General features: G+C 48.1%; 2 protein-coding genes across 13 annotated transcripts in view; one reads left to right on the top strand and one right to left on the bottom strand.

The window, feature by feature from the left end:
* The window catches only part of STAB2 (stabilin 2), a 147,214-nt gene extending 138,174 nt beyond the window's left edge, over window positions 1–9,040 (top strand). For 9 of the 12 annotated variants that reach the window (XM_027593936.1, XM_027593931.1, XM_027593934.1 and 6 more), the window contains 5 exons: window positions 65–205; window positions 1,537–1,644; window positions 2,547–2,675; window positions 3,598–3,717; window positions 7,190–7,812. In XM_027593936.1, coding sequence (XP_027449737.1) covers window positions 65–205; window positions 1,537–1,644; window positions 2,547–2,675; window positions 3,598–3,717; window positions 7,190–7,240 — 549 coding nt within the window. In that variant the 3' untranslated portion in view covers window positions 7,241–7,812. Of the gene's footprint in view, window positions 1–64; window positions 206–1,536; window positions 1,645–2,546; window positions 2,676–3,597; window positions 3,718–3,739; window positions 3,925–7,189; window positions 7,813–8,769 lie in introns of those variants that run through there. The other 3 variants (XR_003519900.1, XM_027593930.1, XM_027593932.1) reach the window with 3 other exon arrangements.
* A 498-nt stretch (window positions 9,041–9,538) lies between these two features.
* NT5DC3 (5'-nucleotidase domain containing 3) overlaps window positions 9,539–25,541 on the bottom strand; it is a 55,859-nt gene continuing 39,856 nt past the window's right edge. The window contains exons 11-14 of the mRNA XM_027594317.1: window positions 25,135–25,221; window positions 20,195–20,335; window positions 15,770–15,834; window positions 9,539–13,814 (exon numbers count right to left, since the gene is read on the bottom strand). Of these exons, the coding sequence (XP_027450118.1) occupies window positions 13,562–13,814; window positions 15,770–15,834; window positions 20,195–20,335; window positions 25,135–25,221 (546 nt within the window). The 3' untranslated portion in view covers window positions 9,539–13,561. The remainder of the gene's footprint in view (window positions 13,815–15,769; window positions 15,835–20,194; window positions 20,336–25,134; window positions 25,222–25,541) is intronic.

The following is a 25,541-nucleotide window of genomic DNA, read 5'->3' as shown; positions in this document are numbered from 1 at the left end:
TATTATTAAAAATAAAATTGCCTGGCTTCTATAGACCATTCTTATGTTTCTCCTTTCCTCTCAGACGCTGTCTGGGCGGGACATTGAGCACCACCTTGCCAATGTCAGCATCTTTTTTTACAATGACCTTGTCAACGGTACCGTCCTGCAGACTAAGCTGGGAAGTCAGCTGCTCATCACCTCCAGCCAGAAGCAGCAACAACCGGTATGAAAAATCTTCTGGATTCACTTGCAGAACTGGAGAGAATACATGCAAAGCTCTCAGCGTGCAGTAGGGGCTTAATAGATGGCAACTATTATAATGTGAAAGTAAACACTATACCTGCAGTCGGGGACGGTGTTAGCTGCGCACCGTAGGACACCATGCTGTTAGGCAGCCCCTACCCCTTGGGGAGGAAACCACTGGTGACCACCAGCCCCGGAAACTGGTAATGATGAGTGAGGAACTTTACATGAAACTATTTTTATTTTTAAAGATTTTATTTATTTATTTGACAGAGAGAGAGAGAGATAGCGAGAGAGAGAACACAAGCAAGGGGAGTGGGAGAGGGAGAAGCAGGCTTCCCGCCGAGCAGGGAGCCCGATGCAGGGCTCGATCCCAGGACCCTGGGATCATGACCTGAGCCGAAGGCAGATGTTTAACGACTGAGCCATCCAGGCGCCCCCACATGAAACCATTTTTAAAGCTTTCTGACTCTCTGCCTCTGTTTCACGGTGGTGGTGGTGGTGATGCTGTTGGTGATGGCAGGCATGGTGATACTGACGATCGTGAGAGTGATGTTAGTGATGGTGATGACGGTGATGGTGGTGGTGGCAGTGATGACCATGACAACCACGTTGTCAGAATCATAGGCACTTGTGAGGGTTCAGTGACTCCATGCTTGTGGCATGTGAGAACAGTGCGTGCTCGGTAGCAAGTGCCAAGTGAGTATTATTTTTTAATATTTACCTGATCGATGATTTCTTTTATTGAAAGTTAGTGGTTTAGACCAGTGTTTCTCAAATTTTAACATGCATTTGAATCAGGTAGAGGTTTGCTGAAATGCAGATCATAAATAATTCAGCAGGTGGAGTATGGGGACCTCAGGTTCCGCATTTCTAATGAACCCTCAGGTGATGCCCACAACCACAAGACAGTAGATCATGCTTTGATTAGCAGGGAATAAGATCACTTAAAAATCCATTTTCTAACAGCTCAGTGTGATGTTCAGAGCAGTGGACCCGAAGTCCAGAGGCTTAGGGTTGGCCATATGCTACCTACGTGATCTTGGACAAACCATTTTCCTTCTGAACTCATCTGGTAGACAAGTTGGTGGGACAGAATGGCCCCTTGGGTTCCCTGCAGCTCTTCAACCTGCCTTGTAGCCCAAGGGCAACTAATGTGTCTTGTGCTGCCCATCGGTAACAATAGGCCTGACACCCGGGCTGCAGGACCTGGGAGAAACTGAGCAACTTCCTTTCATAGAGGGGTTGCCCACATAGGGCAAAGAGGCAGATGGCCACAGATCTCCACCAGCCCCCCTCTCATTTCCCCAGGAGACCAGGTTTGTTGATGGAAGAGCCATTCTGCAGTGGGACATCTTTGCCTCCAATGGGATCATTCATGTTATTTCCAGGCCTTTAAGAGCACCCCCTGTCCCACTGGTGAGTATCCAGGGCTCCTGGGGGTGGGGGTCCAATGTCTACTCCCTAAGAGGCAAACTGTAGCAAGAAGCTCTGTCTCCTCTCCTCTGGAGACAGGAGGAGCCTCCCACAGGTGGCCTCAGAGATTGAGGCCCTGGTTCATCCCACCCCTGCTCCAGTGCATTAGCAACACAACACCTGTCGCTGTTGATATTTGTTGAGTGAATGGGCCATTAGAGAAGCCACTGGAAGGGGAGTAGGAAATCCTGAGCTCTGGTGTGTCCCCTCCACTTTATTAGCTGTGCAACCTTGGACAAGTCTCTGACCCCATTTTTCTCATCTGGAAAACGGGGGGTCATAATGCCAACCCCTGGGTTCTTGGGAGGTTGAGTCGATAAATATAAAATAATTAGGACAGTCCTTGGCACACAATACGGGCTATATGAGGGTGGGTTGGTTGGTGGTGGTAGTATCCTGCTTTCTAAAAGGTGGGGGGTGGGGCGGTGAGGGCGGTGAGCCCAGCTGTTTTCTGGGAAGCTCCATAGCATAGTGGTTAAGTGCACCAGCTTTGTAGCCAGGCTGGCTTCCGAGCCCACCTACCTCTACTCCTCATTGGCTGTGTGATACTAGGCAAAGCACTTACCCTCTCTGGGCCTCAGTCGCCCCATATAAAAATGGAAACAGTAATACTTGCCCCTATCTCTTGGGGCTCTTATAGGTTTAACTGGATTATGTCATGGAAGGGGCTTAGACAGACCCTGGCAGTAGGAAGGGCTAAATACATGTTAGCTATCTTATCCTTATTTTTATCCCAACCGGCCCCAGATGCCTCGGGCCAGCAAGAGTGCAGTGGGCTCCAGAAAGCTCTCCTCTCTGGGCAAGGCACCGGGTTTAAGTATCACCCCTCCCCTTTCTGCGGGCAGGCTTCAGTGCACACCGGCGTGGGAACAGGGATATTCTTTGCTACCGTCCTGGTCTTTGGAGCTGCCGCTTTGGCTGCATATTCTTACTTTCGGCTAAACCGAAGAACAGCTGGCTTCCAGCGTTTTGAGGTAAGAGAGACATGGGAACATGGTGACGGGGGAGACTGGAGCCCAGCCCGACTGGCCGCTTCACAGAGCTCACCCCTGGGGAGCTGGGGGCTTGGCTTGGAGGCATATTCACCAGGGGCCCAGAAGCCCCCTCACCTTGGAGGATTCTGAGACAGGCACCCGCTCTGATTGGCGGGGGTGGAGGACAGGGTCGGGGACCCGCACGGTCAGGCCTCCCTCTGCAGCCAGCCTCAAACTGGTGAGCCCACAGGGAGGTCAGTGGATCTCGGCTGAGCAGGGGGGGCCCCCGGGGGCCGGGTGAGCCCACGTAGAGGTCAGCGGGTCTCGGCTGAGCAGGGGGGACCCCCGGGGGCCGGGTGAGCCCACGTGGAGGTCAGCGGGTCTCGGCTGAGCAGGGGGGACCCCCGGGGGCCGGGTGTGGCCGCAGCACAGCAGCTGAGCACCCTCCCGTCTGTGCTTTCCGCCCCCACGCCACCCAGCCTCTCCTCCAGTTGCCTCCCCCAGGCCATTCCCTCCTCGCAGAGCAGATGCCTATTCATAAGCTCCAGCATCTCTACCACAGTGTGCATGCTGTGGGAGTCCTTTCTTACTAAGTTCAAGGACAGGCAAAGCCACTCCAGGGTGATAGGAGTCAGAAGAGCAGTTACCCTCGGTGGGATGGGGTCCTGCGGGCATGGGCGTGAGGACGCTTCCTGGGGAAGGGGGAGGGGATGGAAACACCCTGTGTGCGGGTTTGGGTGGCCGTCATGCTTGGATGGACATAGGAAGTCACTGAGCCCAGCACTTAAGAGGGGCACACGTGATTACTGTAAATCAGAAGAAAAGGCCCCCAGAGGAGGAAGTGGGGCGTGGCTTGCTTTACCCGCCAGCTTGGATGAGGCTCTCCTGCCCTGGGGACACAGCCTGTGCCTGTCTTCCCAAGCAGTCGGAGGAGGATATCCACGTCGCAGCTCTTGGCAAGCAGCAGCCTGAGAATATACCAAACCCCTTGTATGAGAGCACCCCGTCCGCTCCCCCAGAGCCTTCCTGCGACCGCTTCATGGTGAGTTTGCCTCTTTACCTAGGGACAGATGCAGTTGGGGAGCACGAGAATGAGGTCTTCCAGCAAATCCAATTGGAAAGCTTTGCACCAAGGAAAGCACATTTCCAGATTGTGTCTCGGGGCAACAAGCCTAAAAGCCAGTATCGCAAGCTGACTGAAGCCATGTGGCTGTTCAGTGTCCCTGGGTTCTTCGGGGTGACGTCTCCAATAATCAGAGGTAATAGGGGGGCAGAGGCAGCTCACCCCCCACCTCGTGACCAGGTGAGAAGTGGTTTGTCACACGAAGAAATCTTGGACTGCATTCTGCTGCAAACATTATGAGGTAGCCAGTGCAAAGTAAGACTCAGGCCTTAAAAAGTTTTTTTTTTCCTTATGTTACACTTTAAACTTATATTTACATTGTTGGGGTCCCCGCCTGGCTCAGTTGGTAGAGCATGCAATTCTTGATCCCAGGGCCATGAGTTCAAGACCCACATTGAGCATGGAGCCTACTTAAAAAAAAATTTTTTTTTAATAAACTTTTCTTTACATGGTTGCCAAAATTTTTCTGCCCATCGTCAGAGCTGCTTCTTGCCTTTGGAACTATGTTCCTTTTGATGGCAGCAGGCTGGGTCCAAGGACCCAGAGGGGGTCCCACAGGACCAGCCAAGAGGGTCGGTGGCTTCAAGCAGGATGGAAATCAAACACAAGCCAGCGGGAAGTAAGAGCAGAGTTTACTGAAGATACAGAGAGGGCAGGTACACATGGAGCGCCTGGGACACTCAGAAAGGAGAAGGAAGGAGCATGAGTCCTGTCTTTGTTCTGGGTCTGGAGCTTTTATTGAGGACAGTGGTCTGGTGTATATGTCCCCTCAGGCATCCCAGAACTGGTTAGGATAAAGACCAGGGCCCAGGTGTTAGTCCTTAGAGCCAGGGGGCCTTGGCCTGGAGCTGTCTAGCTGCTGGTGGCCCGGAGTGCACATATGATAACTTAGGCCAGTCATTCTCACCTGGTCATTCCTTAGATGTTATCTGTTCTAGAGAAATCATGAACTCCTTGTCCCTTCCAAGGAAGACATAACTATTTGCATTACGAGGCATGTGGAAGGTGCGGTGGGGATGCAGGTCCTAGCGAGAGTAGAAGCAGGAAAAGGAGCAAAAGCAGATTTTTGCAGAGTCCCTCGGTTTCCCTGTCTCACTCTGATCAGGTCTTTTATATCTAGAGGGACATGTTCTGCTCTGGTATTCCAGGAAATAACCATTTGTTTCTAGTTAGTGATCCCTGAGCTTGGATGGAGCTCCACTGACTTCAACCCAGGGGGAGCCCACAGCAGTGTACCCCATTCACACTGAAGGTGGAAGGTACACCAGGTCTGGACTGAGAAGCTAAGAATAAAATTTAATTCTTCCTTTTATATGAAGAAAAATTGACAGCTAGTATGTACCTCAGCAGACTGAGCTGACAGCATTACTCAGGTTCAAGGAAATCACCTGAATCTGGGCTGTTGGTCTAGAACCCTCACAAAGAAGTAATGGGGTGGCTCAGTCGGTTAAGCGTCGTCTGCCTTCGGCTCAGGTCATGATCCTGGAGTCCCGGGATCGAGCCCCGCATCGGGCTCCCTGCTCGGTGGGGAGTCTGCTTCTCCCTCTGACCCTCACCCTGCTCCTGCTCTCTCTCTCACACACTCTCTCTCTTAAATAAAAATCTTAAAAAAAAAAAAAAAAGTAACCAAAGCCAAAGAGCCGCTGGGATTGTTTTATGCATGTACATATGCTGTCCCACCCCTCAAGACTTTATTATGGCTGTCGCATTCTTGCAAGTTGGCACTGAAACATTACCGAAATATTTTATTGTGCCATTTTTCAGCTCGTATAGTGCAACAGACGTTTTTGTTCTTCTGCAGTGAACCAAACGTAAATGTCTTGTGTTCTCGGTGCCCGTGGTAGCAGAACTAATATCTTTGCAATAGACTGAAAAATAACCAGATCATATCCTATTTTGTTTTTCTAATCAAACCATGTAAAAGTTTCCCCATCCAAATTGAAAGGGTAAGTTCAGCTGTGCATTTATTAACTAGTAGTTCATTTCTGCAAGCACTGTTATGTTGAAATCAACCTCGTTTAAAAAGCTGGTGGGGCAGGGGGCGGGGGGGGGTGGTGCGGAGTTCCATCTCATTCTGTGCACTTCACACCTTCTCGGCTGCCTGTCCTCTTCTGAGGGCTCTGTCCGCACCACGCAGGAAAGATTCTCCTGAGGCAGGAGAGAGTGTGTCCCAAATGCAGGAGTCAGATGAACCTTTCTAATCAGGCCAGGCGGCAAAAATGTTCCAGGAACAGAAGTCCTAAGCTGAGGGTGCCATCCCCAGAGGGATGTCCTCCATTCTCCTATCTTTTATGTTGAAGGTGGGGTGCCCATACAATATTTGTGGCCAATCCAGACATCCGGAACACATCCCTTATGCAAATTAGCAACACTTCGGTGCCAATCAGAGCTGCAGACAGCACAGGGCATGGGTGCTGCCTCCAGAGTACGGTTTCTGATTGGACTCCCTCAAATGCTCAAGAGCCACCCTGGGTTGACAAAGAACGTTTAACTTGAAGAAAGCAGTTTTTTGTAATCACCTTAGTAGCCACCTTTTGTAGGGTGCGTGTACCTTCCTTAATGCAGTATCTGATTTAATCCTCATACTTCCCTGTGAGGAAAATATTATTATGGCCGTTTAGAGATGAGGAAAAACAGCAAGAATGGAAATGATCTATCTGGGGCCCATAAGCTTCAAGCAGCAGGGACCACCCCCAGAACCATCATACCGTCCTGCCTCCCAACACAACGCTCCTACCACACACGTGTTCACAGGGCACTTGGAGAAGAATTATTTTAGGCTATGGGGAGGGAAGACATTTTCTTCCACCCTCTTAGGGTCCCTGGCTGGATCTGAAAAGTAATCTAACAGATTCACAGGGAAAAAGCATGTAAACTTTATGGACAGTCTACATGTACCTGGGAGCTTTCATGAGAGAATGAAGACCTGAAGTAACCAGAGCAGGAACCTTTTCTATCTTTTATACAAAGAAACGGCACATTTGTGGAGAATTGACAAGACAAAGGTTTGGGCTTGGGGGAGTACATGGTGAACTAAGTAGGAAGCTAAAGAGTTTAACCAGGTTGTTTGTATGGATTTCCGGGCCCCAAATTCCTGTCTCTTAGGTGATCAGCGTCTTCTTTCCTCCTGGTGCAGGGAGGGTTTTATGACCTGTTCGGAGGAAAAGGGGCGAGGTGGGGAAGGGTCAGAGTGACCATCCTACTTCTGCTGTTTTTTCAAAAATTCCTTCAGTTTTAAGATATTTAAACTGCCAAGGTGCCATATTTGGGGATAGCACGTTCTGAACCCCTTCAAAGCCTCAGACCAGGGGCCAGAAGGAATGCTCAGCCTAGAAAGATCCAACAAGCAGAAGGGCCTGCCCCCAGTGTTTCAGAGACCTCTCTTTTCCAGGACGCCGAAGACCAGCAGCTGGACAACAGTGACCCCCTGGGGGCGTTGTGAGGGCCCAGACCTGCTGCGGCCAGCCACCCCCCTCGGCCATCTGCCCACCCACCCGAGCCTCCTCAAAAAGGCTGTCAACTGTGAATCCTCAGCACCAGTTGCTTTTTGGAAAGTAAGGTCCTTTCACACTTTAAAGTATGAAGCACTCAAGCCATACCTCATCTCTTTGGTTAATCTGGGGGATTACTTTGTTTCGGTGGGTGAGGGGCCATGTTAAACCTACCCACCAACCCCGGGGGACTACCCCTCCACTGTCCTTCCTTTGTACCTTTAGACGGCACTTAAGTACATTCTCCCCAACACTATGACCTTATCTCCTTTCCCTGTTAGATTGTAAGCATCCAAAGGCAGGGACCTGCCTCATTCATCTTTGTATCTCGGGATGTGGTACATGCAATGTGCTCAATAAATGTTTATGGAAGAGAATTAAAGTCAACAGAACAAATCTGGTGTTTGGGGAAACAAAAATACTGTTTGCCACAGGAAGGGTCAAAGTGTGAAGGTAAAATCCACTTACTGGGGCTAAATAGGGCCTTTTCATTTAGCCAACACCTGCCTTATAAAGTCTTCTTTCTCAATTCTGTTTCGTTTGCTTGTTTGTGTTTAAGAAGACATGATAACCACAGTGAGGTCCCACTTCACGCTCACTGGGGCAGCTAGAATCACGACAGATAATAACAAGTGTTGGCAAGGATGGGGAGAAATCAGACCCCTCACACGTTGCTGGGGGGAAAGTAAAATGGTGCAGCCACATAGAAAAGGTTTGACAGTTCCTCAAAAACTTAAACACAGTGTTACCATGTGATCCAGAAATCCCACTCCTAAGTATATACCCAGGAGAAATGGAAAACATGTCCACGTGATAACTTATATATGTGTTCTCATGGGAACATTATTCATAATAACCAGAAAGTAGAAACAACCCAAATGTCCGTCATCTTCTGAATCGATAGCCAAACGGTGGTATATCCCTTCAGTGAAATCGCATTCTGCCCTACAAGGGAAGTACTGATGATGCATGCCAACAACACAGAGAGAACCTGAAAACGCCATATGCTAAGAAGGCAGACGCAAAAGACCACATACTGTATGACTCCATCTCTATGAAATTTCCAGAATAGGCAAATTCATAGAAAATAGATTAGTGATTGCCAGGGACAGGGAGTGATGAAAATGGTTCTAGAACTTTCCAGTGGTGATGCGTGGACTCGGGACAGTGTTGTACTGTGCACGACTCGCCCAAGCAGTGCAGGATGTCTACCACACCAGGCCCCTGCCCTCAAAAGGCCAGAAGTGCCCTTCCATCACCGTGACAACCAACACCCTCCAACCCACCCAAATGGTCCCTAAGGGGCAGGACTGGCCAGCTCTGGGAATCACTGCTGGGACAGAGAAGTAAAAGGTTGGGTTGAGCAGACGTCTGACTCTCCTTTTGGCCCAATAACTGTTCCACGTCCTCAGGGTTTTTGCTGAGTCAGGTGAGACATTCTCGAGGCTCCAGTGTCTTGTAAGCTTTTTCCCAACTCCAGGAAAGGAAAAGAAGTCCCAGTTTCAGGCACAGGAACAGCTTACCGTCTCCTCTGGAACAACATGCCATGATGAAAGCAAGGCCATGTTTCTGGGAGATCACTACCCATAAAGAACGAGAGACAAATTCCCCAGTGAGTCCTCCGGTACCACCATCACAGGGACAAAAAGGCAAGCGATTGAAAGGAAGACCAGCAGGCCATCCATGGAAGGAGTGAATGAGACAAAGGTCCTGGCACATTGAGACATCAAGGACATTAAGGAGGCTAAATACACGTGCATGCACGTGCACACACATACACGGTTTTTAAAAAATAAGCTTTTCAAAATATTTATAAATTTATCCAAAACCCAGTAGTGATTTGACTTCATTGCATTTCCTCTTAATTTCGTATTATTCAGTATTTTCTTCCCCTAAAACACAGCTTCCAATTTTTAGCTTTCCTGGCAATTTGATTGCAAACACGTAGGTGACCGTATCTTCTCCTGGCTGTCAAAGAAGAAACACCTGTGGGGGAACAACAGTTCCGGCGGGTATCTAGGGCCTACCTAGTCTGAGCTCGTGCCCACTTTCCATCCGCGCCTTCACTACACAGTCTTCCGGCTCTGCAAACAAGCAAGTGTGCCTTGCTGGGGTGCTGGGACAAAAGGGGTGAGAAATGAACCACACATCTTCCTCCCCTTCTCACCGGGGTGTTCTTTTTTGGGTACAGTAGAATTTGATACGGTTTTGCCACTAAGGCACACAAAAACAGATGACTTACAATGAGCTAGACGACACAATTCAAACTTTTATTTGGCAAGAAGTTCAATCCTATCACATAAAATCAACATGTAGAATAAATAGCAAATTCACATCCAGAATAAATAGCAAGTCTACTTAGTTCGCACGTATGGCACCTGAGACCATTCTACAGGCACACTCTGTCATTCTATTAAATACTTGGAACACGGTTTCCTTGGGGTTCAAGCCTGTGGTGCTAAATAAAAAAAAAAAAAACAAGCACAGAAGCGCTGTAGCGGGTTGGCTGCCCCGGGAAGCAGACACTGAGTGAGGTTTGCATGCGGGACGAGTTCGGGCGAGTGTTCTTGGGAACAACACCTGCAAACGGAAGAGAAGGAACGAGAAGGGCAGGAAGCAGGGCTGGAGTTGGAGGCTCCAAGGAAGCGGGCATGACCTCGTCTGAGGCAGGGCTTTCAGTGGGGGAAGCTCTCAAACAGGGCCACCAGCTGAGGATGGGGAGCCAGCAGCTGACCCAGCAGTTGGGGGGAAAAGGCCTTCGGTTCTGAAAGGTGTTCTGGGCAACCAAGCCCATCCCGCTCTATGAGCACAATCACCAGTCAGTGCAGCGAGGGATGGCCAACCAGTGCCTGAGCCTGGCGGTTCAATTACACACAACGGTTACGCCATGTGCTAGAAACAGTGGCCACAGAAGCACGGATGCCCAGGGAGCAGGGGAGTGTGGCGCACTCACCTACAGAACTTCTCTCTCCCAGCCACACCCAGCTCTGAGTTGGTTCATCTGCGTGCTTTCAGCAAAGTCCTGGTGCTGTAGCCACCAACACAAGCCACTAGCGCAGGGGTGGGCAAACTATGGCCGGAGAGCCAAATCTAGCCTGCAGCTGTTTTTGGAAATCAGGTTGTGATGGAACACAGCATGCCCGTTCCCAGAGCCCTAGCGACAGAAAATGGCCCGCAAAGCTCCAAGTGCTTCCTCGCTGGCCTTTTTACAGGCAACACCAGCGGAACCCTGCAAGAGAGAAACTTCTCTCCCTTGCCTCGCCTTAACCCACAAGGGTGTTAAAAGTTAGCTAAATTTGAGGCCAGGCTCCCAAATGCTATTGCAAAAAAAAGAGAGAGAGAGAAAGAGAATTGGTATAAAAGGAAATTAGTCTTAAGAGGGCAAAATACAGGCTCCCTAGTAGTTGAATAGAGTAATCAAGGAACCCTGCCTCCGGGCAAATGTAGTCTCACAGCATTCTGGACAAGGGCCCCCGAGTGGATCTTTGGCAGCAAATGAGCCTGCGGCACAGGGAATCAAGTCCAATATTTAGCACATTCTACTGCTTAAAGGGCCTTTGGGAGGAAGAGGAAAAGCCATTTAGTTCCCCCAAAGCTAAATTAGTGAGGAGGGAAGATTACTTCTCCTTTCTCCTTTCCAATAATTAAGAGGGCCAATGCATTCAAAACAACTAGTAATTTAGTCTGACAAATGCCCAAATCAGTAACAGGTGGTGTATGTTACATAGCATTCCTGGTGATGGCAGAAAATGGAGCTGAAGAGAATTTAAAAAATTAAAAAAAAAAAAGAGGTTACGTCAGGAGGAAAGAGGGAGCTCTAAGCCAAACTCCTAAAATACTTTAAAAGCCGAGTTTTGTCTATAAAAGCAACTGCAAAACCAGTTGTGCAGGGCCCTTCCATGGCAGTCGGCTCTGAGTACCATGAGCCTCGCTGAGCCGCTGCGGCCGGCCGGACCGTCCCTGCACCACCTGCCTAACCGATGAGAAAAACGGGAGATATTTGCAACGTGCAGATCCATTTTCTTCTGTTCACTTTCCAAACCGATTTTCTAAACGGTAGAAAACAGACTCCGTTCCCTTGTACCACTGTGCTTCTCTCAGTGTGCACCACAGAGAACTGGAAAGAACAAAATGTCCGGTGCCATGTGCCAAATCCCAACTGAGTCACGACAGTTACAATCTATCTTGACTGAGCACACACAGGAAGCATGCCTCTGTCTGTCCTTCACATGGACACGGTTGCCCCGACTCGTGTGGCTGGCCCTGGTGTGGGTTCCGCCCGCCAGGTGCCTGCTCCGCGGGCCCGGCTCAGACAGATGCTACGTGGCATGTCTCAATACTGCCACGTTCAGTGGCCCAGAGACTGAAATCTTAATGGGTAATATGTTGTAAAATTCATTATTCATTCCAAGAAAAATCTATTTCTCCCCCAAGGCTCGGGTCACCTAACCTAGTTCTCCATAAAAGCAGTTTTAAAAACAGCGCTACTTTATTCTTGAGTAAACAAGACACCTTGTAACTGGCACCAAGGAGACATCAATGACTATCTGATTAGATTAAAACTGAGAGGAAAAAAAAAAAAAAACTTTTTTACTTCCTCACTCAGCTTTTCCAGGCAGAAACTCTAAAGCCATGAGCACAGCCTGTCTGCCGAGGACCCCAACACCAAGCACCCTGGGCATCCACCTGCACCCATTAAATGCCCATCCGCAATACCCTCTGATGCTTAAACCACATAGGAGCTAACACACAGCAAACAAAATGCCTACCCCATTCCCGAAAAGGAATGGGCTACAGTGTTTGTAACAAAATTTAGAAGTAAAAAAAGGGGCCAAATCGGGCCTCCTGGGTCTAAAGGGCATTACGAACGGCATCACAGAAGCCGTGTAACTCACATCTTTTGTGCATTGCGGCAGGTGCTCTCTGAAATGCCAAGCTAAAATGTCATCAGAAGCTGGTTCTGATACATTAACCACAATAAAATGCTGAATAAGCGAGCACTCTCCACAAGTCCCCTTTCAGGGCCCTGCCACCCGCATCCACTGGGGACAAGCATGCGTGCCACTCGAGTTGTCCTTAGAAAGGAATGAGACGCTTGATGAGCCAGCCGTTCCTAAGTCTCCTCCTAGCTTCCATTGCCCTTTATCCTCTCCCACCTTAAACACACACCTCAGGAAAACCACCCAGGCTCCCAAAATAGCCACACCAACGTGGCAGGGAGGAGATCTAAGGGGAGGACAGGGCTGGGAAGCTAAGCAGTGAGTGATGGGGCCACCTCCTCCTCCCCTGCTGGTCATGCAGATGTTTTAACAAGATTCCAACACAACCCTGCAGGGGTCCGGGAGGGGCATTTCATTACAAGGACATTTTTTGCGCCTGCTTCATCTTTTGTCCTCCAGTGGGCACATCAAACTAACACGTGGGTGGCGTTTTCAGGGGGGATAAACTCCCGGGAGGGCCACCACAAATGCGCTGGTTCCTCCGACCTGCTTGTTTCTCGCAGCCGGGTTCTGCAGTAAAGCAGAGCTCTGGTCTCCTCACCCTCCTTCCCCGCAGAAGGAGTGGACGCACCCATCACCCGCGACCCCACAGGTGCTCCCAGCATGGGGCAGGCCCCGGGAAGTGGCCTCAGCTGAGGACAACCACGAGTCAAGGACTTGCAACTTCTCTGTTCTTTCACAGAAGATTTTGCAGGGATGCTGAGTCTCCCTTCGAGTGACGCACCAGGATGCCACAGCCCTAGTACCACATGATGTGGGCACTGGAGGCTACGTACAATACTGTTACGGATGTTATTATGGAGCTCACAGACTCATCCATCAGCTTTCCACAAGCTGTTTACTGTCGCCCGGCACTGTGCCCCTGCGGTCCCCAACAGCACTGCCCGTGAACGGTCAGCCCACTGTCCACGGAAGAGTCAAGAACATTTGCGACACTTCAGCGGCTGGAATTGAGAGATGGCATCAACAAGGCTCACCTAGCCCAGAAACACGGACACCCGTTCCAGTACCTTGGTAAACAAAAAGGCTGATCGCAGGGTTTCAACATGAAGCTTGCCACTCGCCCCAACGAGAAACGCAAAGGCGGAACTGGGGGGCTGCCTGCTTCTGTCTCAACAACGTGGAAGGAGTCTCCGTAAGGTAATGAATACCAAAAGGCGTATTTGTATCTTTTCCAAAAGCAACACTCATTTGCACACAAGTCAACCCCATCACGTCCAGCCAGTTGGGGGTTGTCCCTGCTTCTGGCTTTTTCCGCAGGTGGGCACCTGGTTACTTGGCGTGGGCCTCCTGCAGGAGGGGGAGTCTGAAGGTGGGGGCCCTGTCCGACCAGGCGGGAAGTTCGTGCTGCAGTGGAGTCCTCCGCGGGTAGAACGTGTGGCTGACATCGTAGTTCAAGAGGCAGCTCAGAGACGCCATGTAGATGTCAGCGAAGCGCGACAGGCGCCTCAGGAAATAGGTCGGGTTCTGGTCTGTGCGGAACAAGCTTCCAAACTGGGTGTTGAAGAAATTTTTGGTCATTTCTCTAAAGCAGCAAGAAAAGAGCAAAGCAACAGAAAACGATTCAGAAAAGTCTCTTTTTGAGTTAAAGAAATCAAAATCACCTTATTTGGATAGGACTCATCTGAAAGGAAAATCAGCCCAGAGCAGCCCCAAGCCCTGCTCAGGAAAACAGTCTGCCTATCCACTCATCAACATGGCTCTGATCACATTTCCCACTTAGGCCAGCCAGAGAGCAGTGCTGAAGGCTCCAGATTCAATGGGGATGCTCCTCTAAATGGACGCATCGCGTTTCCCAAACCAAAACAGAGGAGGCAGGAGAGGGGTACATGGACAGATGCAGAATGTTCTCAGCGTCCAAACTGCCCTCATCTACAGAATGGGATAAAGACCCCCTTTCTACAAGGTTATCGTGAGAACTCGGTAAGAGAAGTAAAGGCATATGAGACACTCTTAAGTATTCTGATGTCTGGGGAATGAAGGATTATTTGGTAGTGATGTAAATAAATCTCCACTATCTGTTACACAGATCCATGTGCCTCACTGCCTCTTCGCGGCCCAGGGGACAACATTTGGCAAGGCTTCTCACCCCTGCCCCAGGCTCTAACCCCTGCAGGCGTGCATCTGTGTGGAAACCAACACCCCATCACACACACACACACACACACACACACACACACACACACACACACACACACACACACACACACACGATATGCACACCATCTGACGGCTGGGACCTCTCCACTCAGAACAGTCCAGCAAAATGGGTAAATACCACCTGACTGTTAATAAATCAGTCACAAACACAGCAGAAAATGTAACCACATACATAACTGTGTGACCCACAAGCCACTAGCTGGTTGCTACTGTCTGTCCAGTAGATGGTGACAGCAGATGCTGTGACAACCAGAGTAGAAAATTTTTAAAACTCCACTAGGTCTGCAAGCGGAGCAATATAAATGGTTTTTACACTTTTCGTGAAAAATCTCATTAAGATGTGAGGTTGTTGGAGACTTAAATCCAAAACAGGATCTCTGATGGTGAAGTGGCTCCTTCTTCATCGGACAATCTGTGATTCCTGGGGCAGCGCCCAGGCCTGGCCTTTGGGGGCAAGGGGCCTGAAGTCCAATCACACCGTACGCCTCCCCTCACCCTCTCAAGTCATGCAACATTTTTATACCAACATGAGAATAAGATTCCAATCAGAATGAGCCCCAGGCAGCCAACACCAAGAGGAGGAGGAAGGACTGAATGCAATACGGCTGTGGCCTCTGCAGCCCCCAAGGATGACTGTCCCCTCTCCACGCCGCTCCCCCCAAGCAGGCTGTGCACTGCTCAGAGGCCAGAACCCACGCAGCGACCACTGCTCCCAAACCCAGCCGAAGGGGAACGGTCATATAAACAGCGTCTGCATATACGGCATCCTTCTTAAGGAAACACGACGGTCCCGGGCCTCTTTCCAACAACTCTTCCGTTAAGATGCCCTACCCGCCAAACTTCCCAGACAGCAGGTGGGCTCTCCTCACCAGTAAACATTCTGATCCTGCCATGTTTACATAGGCTCACATATCCCTGATGACAAAAAAGCAGCTGGGCTGTAGGAGCCCTAAGAATTCACGGCAGTTCCGAGCCCGCCCCCCACGCCGTCCCAGGAGCCACTCTGGGCCCCCGGCTGCGCAGACGGGCAAGTCAAGCGGGCAGGGAAGAGGGCGGGAAGGGACAGCTCCTTCCACCCTGGCGTTCAAGGGCAACAGCAGGAGGTCTGAGAAAGGTCGCTGCTGCTCAAGGAAATGTCACACGTGTCCCCCCCGCTAGTGGCAGCCATGCCTAGTTGTAGCTACGACAGCTATGGTCCCGTTCACACCTGGCAGCTTAACACAGGAGGGCTGCCTCGGGCCAGTGCTGGGGACGGCGCGTGGGCTGGGAGAGGTGCAACAGGGTGGCGGGCTCGCCGCACTCAAAATGGGCCCCTCTTACCTCATCTCCTTTCTTTCCTTTTTCCACTCCTGCAGAACCAGCTGTGACTCGGCATCTCTGTGAACCTGCAGGACACAAGCTAATCACTGAGGCTGCTCGAACTGCAAAGACGCTCATGAGGTTATAAGAATTTTTTAACGGGCAGCTCTCCTCGGAAGAATTTCATTCCTTGAGGTCGAAGACATAGGCGCTTGCATGAAGTAACACATTTTCAGATTCCCGGCTGCAGTCCTGACTTCCTCACCAAAAGTTTTTGAATGCGTAAAACATTATGGAACATTATGAACCTATTAAACAAGGCCCCTATCAAATTGGAGCATTGACAGTATTAGTAAAGTCTATGTATAAACACAATGCATATATATCCACATAAAATATGTGTGTGCAGTGTGTCCATTATCACGTGTACCACGTATATAAACACACACTTACCACACACCCATTACACAGATCACAGGTTAAGTATAATCATAAAAATGGCAGGTAAGTGGAGCGAGCAGGTTTAACGGTACATCTCTCATTGCAAGCATGTCAAAATACGTGCATATATTTGGCAATGAGCGTGGAAATTTTTCTTTAATTTGTGCAGGGGAAGTAGGATTATAAATGGTTTTAATGTTTTCCCTTGATGTTATATTATCCTTTCTAAAGTGTTCAAGAGAAAATAAATAACTGTTTTGGGAAAGACAAGAAGGTAGAGCACCTCAACCAGATGGAAAAGCAGAGAATTTTCCAGTTGGGCTGAAATGTGAGCAAAAGGCAAGAAGAAAAAGAACAACTGCCCACAACCTAACCACCGAAATCTCACCAGTCTCTCGTGGCTGAACAGAAACGCCCCCGCCAGGGCCAGACGTGCGTGGGGGTGCGGGGGCAGGTGGGGCTCCCTGCAATTCATGCTCACAGGGGAGCCTCAGAGCCCTGAGGAAGATACCCAACAAGCAAACCATCAGCTCCCCATGTCGGGAGCCAAGGCCTTCTGTCTACTGCCTCCGCCCAGCTCAACGGCTTGACTGGCAGTCACCTGCTAGAACCTCTACCACTCACACGAAAGCCGCGCGGACTGAGCTTGTAACCTGCACGTCCGGCCCAGCACCACTGCCTGCACCAGTGGGAAGCAGTTGCCATTGGACAACCGCTGGCTGGGTGTTACTGGGAGCACCGGAAGACTGTGCCAGCGCTTCCGGGGGTGCTGACAGAGGTTCTGTGAACATGGTTGTAATTAGTTTTCACATTTTAATCAAGAAGTTACTCACTACAGAACTGAGGCTCTACAAAATACGTGACTAGATCAGAAAAGGTAAAATGTGTAGGGAGCCACAAGTTTCTGTACACACGCACACACACACAAACACGTACATACACATCAGTACTGCACACCCACTATATCCCCAGCATCGTGCTTGACACTGAAGATACAAGAGAGGACAAGACAAGAGGCCCCTATGGGGGGTACGCCTAGGTAAACAGACTGTGACAAAACAACGTGACACGACAGAAAGTGAGGAGTCAGTCCGTGAGTGGGAACCCCCCACCTCTGCCCACACACTGGGCACCTCCGTCCTTGTCTAAGCAGGAGGCAGAGATGCCTGCTTCCTTACTCAGCCCATAAATGCAGCACGGGAGAATTCTCCAGGGACAGGCATAAGGATTACCAAAGTGAATCTACCTGCGCTCTCTTTCTGAAACTTGCTGCCACGTGGCATGTAAATTCTCCTCTCCACTCCTGCCCTGCAGGTGGGCCCCCACCCCAGGGCAGGCTCTGCAGACCTGAAGGGCCATCTTAGTGGGTCTCCCAGTTCATCTCTTCTAGAAATGGAGCAGACATCATGTGCCCCACTCTGCCCTCCTGGGAACCTGTCTCCACTGTTTACCATCACTGCCATAAGCTCAGCCTCCTCACCTGGCACCCCTCCATCAGCATTTGCACATGCTCAGGTCTCTCCCATTTAAAAAAAAAGGGGGGCGGGGGAGGCACCTGAGTGGCTCAGTTGGTCAAGTGACTGCCTTCAGCTCAGGTCATGATCCCGGAGTCCCAGGATCGAGTCCCACATCCAGCTCCCCACTCAGCCAGGCATCTGCTTCACCCTCTGACCTCTGACCCTCTCCCCTCTCATGCTCTTTCTCATCTCTCCCTCTCAAATAAATAAAATTTTTTTTTTTAAAAAAAAGCTATTTTTTCCTTGACGCACTTCTTTCTCCAGCTCTGCTCCTCCTCCAAGGCCAAAATTTTAAACAAGTCTGAGGTATCTGAAATCTACTTTAAACTACTTCAGAAGAAGGGTGTGCTCATTAGTGATACCTAATCTTTAAGTGAAACCACACACTCTAGGGTGGGTAGTTAACATCAGAAAAGACTCACCAGAAGCCCACCCCAGAAGCTGATGCCATCTTTGGCCCCATCACTAATTAGCATAATCAGCTCCACAGGAGAGAGCAAAAATGTAGATCACGCTCCATCTGCGGCACCAGCCCTCCTGCCCAGTGTGAGCAGGGCCTGCAATCCAGCCAGCCCCCCAGCCTCTACCAGGGAAGGCCACGTCCAGCCCACCACCCATTTTTCCTATCGGCTTCCGAGCTGAAGAATAAGTTCCTTTCTAAATGGTTGGGAGGTGTGGGGAATCAAAAGAAGAACAATTTTATGACACACAAAAATGGTATGAAATTCACATTTCAGGGTCCACCAATAAAGCCACAGGACACAACCATGCCCGGTCGTTTCCGCATTGTCCACATTGTCCGGGGCTGCTTCTGGACTGCAAGCACAGCTGAGTAGCAGTGACAGATGGCTTGGCCCACACAGCACGACATGTTGACTGACCTGGCCCTTGGCAGAAATTGGCCAACCCCTGAGCTAAATGTGGTTGTGACACGATAACCCGGGAAGACTGTCTACCACCACCAACCACACCATACTGGACTGCACTTCGAGGCTAGTTAACAAAACTATCTTTATTTTTTACAGCTACTTTCTCAAAGCAAAAATTATATACTTATATTTAATTCATCAGACTTGGCTCCAAACGATACTGGGTTGGGTTTCATTTTACTTCTTAGAGCCCGAGGTGATGGTGTGGAAGTTAAGACTCTATAGAGTGGACTTGGGCATCACACAAGCCTTAAGTTCAAGTTCTTGCTTTGGCATTTTACGACCTCAGATATGTTGCCTGACTTCTCAAACACCTAGTCTCCTTATTCGGAAGTGGCAGAATTGTACCTGCCTGCAGAGGACAGCCGGGACTATTCATGACTCATGTGTGCAGAATAGGCACTCGGCACGACGTCTGGCAGGCGAAAAGTCACTACTATTATTGTCTGACCTATGTACAGACTTGAAGCTACATTAACCCAGAACTGATGCCTTGTATTTTTAGCAAAGCACCTCCCAGACAAGCATAGTAAGGGAAACCACAAATTCTCATCACAGATCAGCCAAGAACCAGCGTGGGCGGAGCACACTGGAAGCGAGGCCTGGGGGACGTGCGGGCCCCAGAGCAAGGGCCTGGCTGGCCACTCCCCACAGCTCTGCCTGAGCTCACTGACAGCGGCTTCCACGAGGACCGCCAGCTGGACCAGGCGAGGCAGGCCCCTGCCCATTCCCAAAGCGGACTGGCGGGCTGTGGGCCAGAAGCTACAGGTGTGTTAGCCAAGAGAGCGGGCAGTGTGCTCCTTATCCTCAGAAAGCCGCAGGCCAGGTCAGCTGAACCAAGCGGGAAGCAAGGTGTCTCAGGAGAACTGGGAGTGGGCCACAGCGACAAGAGAGGGGCAGCTTTCTCGGGTTGGAAAATCACCAAAAACAACATTCCTCACTAACCGTCCAAAACTGGCTACGTAACTTACACAAAGAAAAAACTGCCACTGAACCCCAGTGAGCCAGCAAGCTATAGGTATTATGTTCAAAATCAAGTGGAGGCTGCACGCAGAGATACTGACTTTTGCTTTGAGACCCTCTCCAGTAAGCCAGACGCCTAGCCTGAGGTATTCATTCCACAGGACCCTTCATTTTACAGATGGGGAAACTGAGGCCCAGAATGGAGAATCCCACAGCAGGCCCAAGGCAAAGGCAGGACTAGCCCCACACATCAGCAGAGGTTCTTGAATCCCACTACCCCACAGGACGTCTCCCAACAGAGCTTCAGTGGGGACACGGGATTTCCACCAACCGAGGTATCTACACAGACCCCTGCGCTTACACAGCCCCACAAAGCTCTTCCTCTAAATGAATCTGCGGGCACTTTCAAAGTTCTCTTCAGGGAAACTGGCGAAACTCTCTCAGGGGCAAAATAACCCCAGGAGTTATTCTGCAGGATGCCTTACACCTCATGCTTTATAACTGCAATTAAAAAGAAAATATATGTAATAACTTTGATTAGCAGACTAACTTCAGACTTAAAGAAAAAAAGGAGGAGAGAGAAAAAAGTCGCAAACCTGCATCTGCTCCAATAACCCGGTCAGGGCCTGAAGCCAGGTCATGGTTTGAATGTACTGCTCCGTGTTCATGATCCTGAGCTCGGATCTCAGCTCCGGGATAATCGCACCAGTCCGCCAGCCATGCTTCAGGGTCAAATCCTGATCATAAAGATCACCAAAAGTCCACATTCATCTCGACAGAATTTAAACCATTCCATTCCCTTTCCCAGATGCAACAGGTGTTCGCTGAACTACTTCTTCATTGTAGTGGTTAGTTATTAACCAAGGAAATTCAATGAATTACATCTAACTAAAACCAAGTTAGCCCCAGGCTTTGACCATTACACCCAAAGAGAGTTTCTGTTCTGGAAATAACTGTGGTGAATCACAGTCCCTGCAGAAATGCAGGGTCTGGAATCATTAACCATGGTCTATAAAACAACAGGTCAGGGGCAGAAAGAGGCTCCACCAAAAAGCCACTGGAGGTCTTCATTCAATTCGTCCACAGACCACTAGGGAGCACCTACCAAGTGCCGAGCCTTGTGGTTTATGGGGAATTATAGAATCTCAGACTTGGAATGATCCTACAACACAGACATACATGATCACATTCTTCATTCCAAATACAGTAACCTCATGATTTGACAATAAGCCAGAATATCTGCCAACAGATATATCCTGGGAAATGTAAGACATACAATCACCATACTAAATGGTCATTCATTTTCTCATTTGGCAAATATTTATCCAATACTTCTGCCAGGCCCTGTTTTAGACAATGAGGATAAAACAATGAACAAAAACTGACAAAACCCTGCCCTCATGGAAAATACAGGCAAAAAATAAGCAAGTAAATATACAAAGGCAGGTGGTGATAAATACAATGGTCAAATATCAAGCGGAATAAGAAGGGAAAAAGTTACCATCGTATATAAAGTGGTTAGGAAAACCAGGCCAATGAAGGGATGTTTGAGCAGAGATCAGAAGGGAAGGAGAGTGAAAGTATGAAATATGTGGGAGAACAATTCAGGCTGGAAAAACAGTAAGTGCAAAGGCCCTGGGGCAGGAACATGCTGGGGTAGGGGGCGTGGAGGTAGAGTTATAAGGGAATAGCCAGGCAGGGAGCCTACAGCAGAGTAGGAGAGGGCAGAGGCAGGTCCTGCCTTCAGAGAGGTAGGCTGGAGAAGGATAGATCAAGCAGGGCATTGCAGGAAACAGTAGGAAATCAGGCTTTTACTCTGAAGAATAAAGGAAAGCTTTGAGGTTTTAAGGAATAAAGTGGTATAAGGTTTACAATTTTAAAAGTTCACTGACTACTCAGCTAAAGCCAGAATCCCTGCCCCGTAAGTGCTAAGGATGCCTACCATCTTCACCCACTGAATTTCTTTAAACCTTTCAGTATTTCTCCTTCTCCTATAATATATGAAAACCTACAGCACAACCTTTCAAATACTCCCAATGGTGGCAAACTTTGGAAGGTGGCTTTTATTTCCAAAAATAAGTAAAAAGTCATCTGGAACATTCTTAAGACTATATATGATAATAAATTATTAATAATAAAACTGATTCTCTCCTGTGCCTCAACCTGGCTCTCAAATCTATCCCGAAAGGGGCACCCAAATGTTTTTTGAGAAACAGCACCAACATTAGAAGTAGCTACATTCCCAAGGTGACTCCCTTGAAGGATAATGTGCTTTGCCACATAATTTCTGACATGTTAGTTAATGGATTGATCTTAGCACTTTGTAACAGTGGTTTTCAAACTTTGGCATGGGATCCAACTATATACTCCAAGAGACTCAATTTATTTGTTTGTTTGTTTATTTAAAATCTCTACACCCAATGTGGGGCTCAAACCTACAACCCCAAGATCAAGAGTCACATGCTTCACCAACTGAGCCAGCCAGGCATCCCTCCAAGAGATTCACTGTAGATTTAAGGACACACATAGATTGAAAGGACTAAAAAAGATATTCCATACAAACAGTAACCAAAAGAGAGCAGGGGTGCTATGCTAATTTCAGACAAAACAGACCTTAAATCAAAAACTGTCACAAGACAAAAAGAACGACATTATATAATGATAAAAGGTCAATTCACCAAGAATATATAACAGTTACAAGCATATATGCACCAAACATCAGAGCTCCATAATATATGAAGCAAATATTAACAGAACTGAAGGAAACAATAGTCAGCTCTGCAGTAACAGTAGGAGACTTCAACAGTCCACATTCTATAACAGAAAAACCACCGGACAGAAGACGATGCATCAGGAAATATGACTTGAACAACACTGAAGACCAACCAGACCTCACAGACATATGTAGAACACGCCACCCAACAAAAGCAGAATGCACATTTTTCTCCATGCACATGAAACAGTCTCTAGGACAGACCTTACATTAGGCCCCAAAATACGTCAAAATGAATTTTAAAATCACACAAACTACTTTACTGATCACAAGGAGTGAAGCTAGAAATCAACAGCAGAAGGAAAAACTGAAGAGTTCACAAACATATGGGAATGAAAAAACACCCTCAAAGTCAAAGAAGAAATCACAAGAGAAATGAGAATATACCCTGTGCCAAATTTAAATGTAAACACACACACGACATAACAAATCCTATGGGATGCAGCAAATGCAGTACTCAGAGGGAAATTTATAGCCATACACACTTACAATGAAAAATAAAAGAAAGGTCCCAAATTAACCATCGAACTTTACACCATAAGGAACGAGACAAACTAATCTGAAAGCTAATTAAGACCAAGGAAATCACAAAGATCAGAGCAGAGATTAAAAGAGAGTAGAAAAACAATATTAAAAAAATCAAAAAAAACAAGGGAAGATTGACAACAAAATTGACAAACTTTTAGCTTGACAAAAAAAAAAAAAAGACTCAAATTACTAAAATCAGAAATTTAAGTGGTGGCAATACTACCAATTCTACAGAAATAAAAATTATAAAAGCTACCAATTCCCATACAGGAACAACCTGAATAACCTAGGTGACATTCCCAGAAACACACAACCCACCAAGACTGACTCATGAAGAAAGAGGAAATCTGAAAAGACCTCTAACTAGTAAGGAGACTGAATGAGTAATCAAAACCCTTCCAACAATAAAAAGCCCAGGACCCTTCCAACAATAAAAAGCCCAGACGGTTTCACTGGTGAATCCTTCCAAACATTTAAAGAGGAATTATCACCAATCCTTCTCCAACTCTTCCAGAAACTGAAAAAGAGAAATCACTTCCTAACTTATTCTGAGGCAATATTACCCTGATATCAAATTTTAATGTGAAAAGCTGTTTAAAACATGGACAGCTGAGCCCCACCGGAGTTTCTGACTCGGCAGGTCTGATGTGAGGCCTGAGAAACTGCATTTCTAACAAGTTTTCCAGGTGATGCTGATGTCACGGGGACCACACTCGAAGAAACTACTGTTTTGTGAGCACCTCTCACAATGCTAAGACCTGTATGCGTGTGTGTGCCTTCACAGGGCCCTGTACCCACAAACCTCATGGGTAGCACATAGTTATCTCATCAAGGCCCAAGACTCCACTTGGCAAGAGGCAAATGTCTGTGACGCCATGGCCAAACATTCTGGTCATGCCAACCTCTGGATAGTAGCACTTCACTAAGACTTTTACACACATTATCTTACTTCACTCTTCTCACAAATGAGGACGTCGGGGCTTGGAGGATGTGTGTCGGGTCACCCAGCTAAAAACAGTAGAGCTGAAGTGAAAACCTATCTTCCAGTTCTGAGCCCATGATTCTTTCCACTGGACCCTCAGCCCGCTGGATAGACATGACCATGCGGGGCATGTGCTGCAACCACCTTGGAAGAGTATCTCCGGACAGACACTGGACTCACCCCCCGCTTCCCCCTCCCCCACCCCCAGACTGTCTGAAGTCTGAGGCCACAGACTTCAGACTCCAGCACATGTGCTATGAATACGCATCCCAGGAGGTCCTACTGCACAGCCCATTCCAGCTCATTGCTTGGATGGCCAGTGGACACAGAGGGACAGAAACATGAGACCACTCTAAAGTGGCTCCAAATGCTCGGAAATACCAATAATGGAGTTCGACTGCCAGCCACGCCCCCACGCTGGTGACTCTGCCGACACTGGGCGTCAGTCAGGCTTTGCAAATTGTGCATGGTGCCTCTAGCCTGGGCTCACTGAGCACACAGAAATTCACTGCACCAGGAGCCGAGCATGGCAGTAAACGTGACTGACTCAGTCTTGTTCCAATTACAGATTAAATCATAATTCAAGTCCTGCAACACTGCTCTAGTTATTCCAATGGGCATGAAATGCCTCACTTTCTTATAATAGCTGTTTCCTGGAAATGCCAGTTTTTGAACTTGCAAAAGAAGCCCTGAGTAACGTTTACAAATTCTTCGTCTGCCTCTGATGTTTAATGAGATGACAAAAAAGAAAAGAACTTGGGGTGCCTGGGTGGCTCAGTCAGTTAAGCGTCTGCCTTCGGCTCAGGTCATGATCCCAGGGGTCCTGGGATCGAGCCCCGCACATCGGGCTCCCTGCTCCGCAGGAAGCCTGCTTCTCCCTCTCCCACTCCCCCTGCTTGTGTTCCCTCTCTCGCTGTGTCTCTCTCTCTCTCTGTCAAATAAATAAATAAAATCTTTAAAAAAGAAAAGAACAGAACACTGGCATTTATTTCTTACCATTACTTAAATGGAAATATTTTTCTGATAAATCCTGAGTAAATTACTAATTTCTATCATTTCAAAAAAAATTACCTTTGTTACACCTCTCATCCATTCTGTTCTGTAAAGAATGAGACATTAAAAAAAAAAAAAGGCGACCTAGTCCTCATTTTTATGAAAGCATAAAAATGGTCTTAAACTAAAGAGAAATTCCTTAGGAAGTGAGACTAACACATCTGTCCCCCAACAAAAAAATGGAAAAAGAGGCTTCTCACCGCCAGGTCACTGTATATGTGGTCACCAAAATACAACACTTTGGATCCTCTCCATCCAGTAAGCTTCAAAAATTCATATAAATTGCCCTACAATAATAGAAAAATATAGATATTATATCATCTGAAATAGAAGCCTATATAACCTGTGGCCCAAAATATCTATTTTTAAAAACTTAACAAGAACTTTGCTTTAATATAGAACTTAAGTATCAAAACATAAAAGACAAAAACACCTTTGCATGAAATCTCTCAGACCTTTCTTCTAAGTCAAATGCACTTTCCGAAAATGATTCATACTGTATATACCTCTCTGTAATGATCTTTTTACACTGAACAGTCTATGACCCTGTCAGTAAGTACTAATCTACCATTTCAGTAGCTGAGAAATACTGTGATTCCTTTTACCA

The sequence above is a fragment of the Zalophus californianus genome, chromosome 9 (genome assembly GCF_009762305.2).
Source record: "Zalophus californianus isolate mZalCal1 chromosome 9, mZalCal1.pri.v2, whole genome shotgun sequence".
Classification (NCBI taxonomy): domain Eukaryota; kingdom Metazoa; phylum Chordata; class Mammalia; order Carnivora; family Otariidae; genus Zalophus; species Zalophus californianus.
The sequence above is the reverse complement of the archived record's forward strand: the minus strand, read 5'-3'. Positions and strand labels throughout refer to the sequence as shown.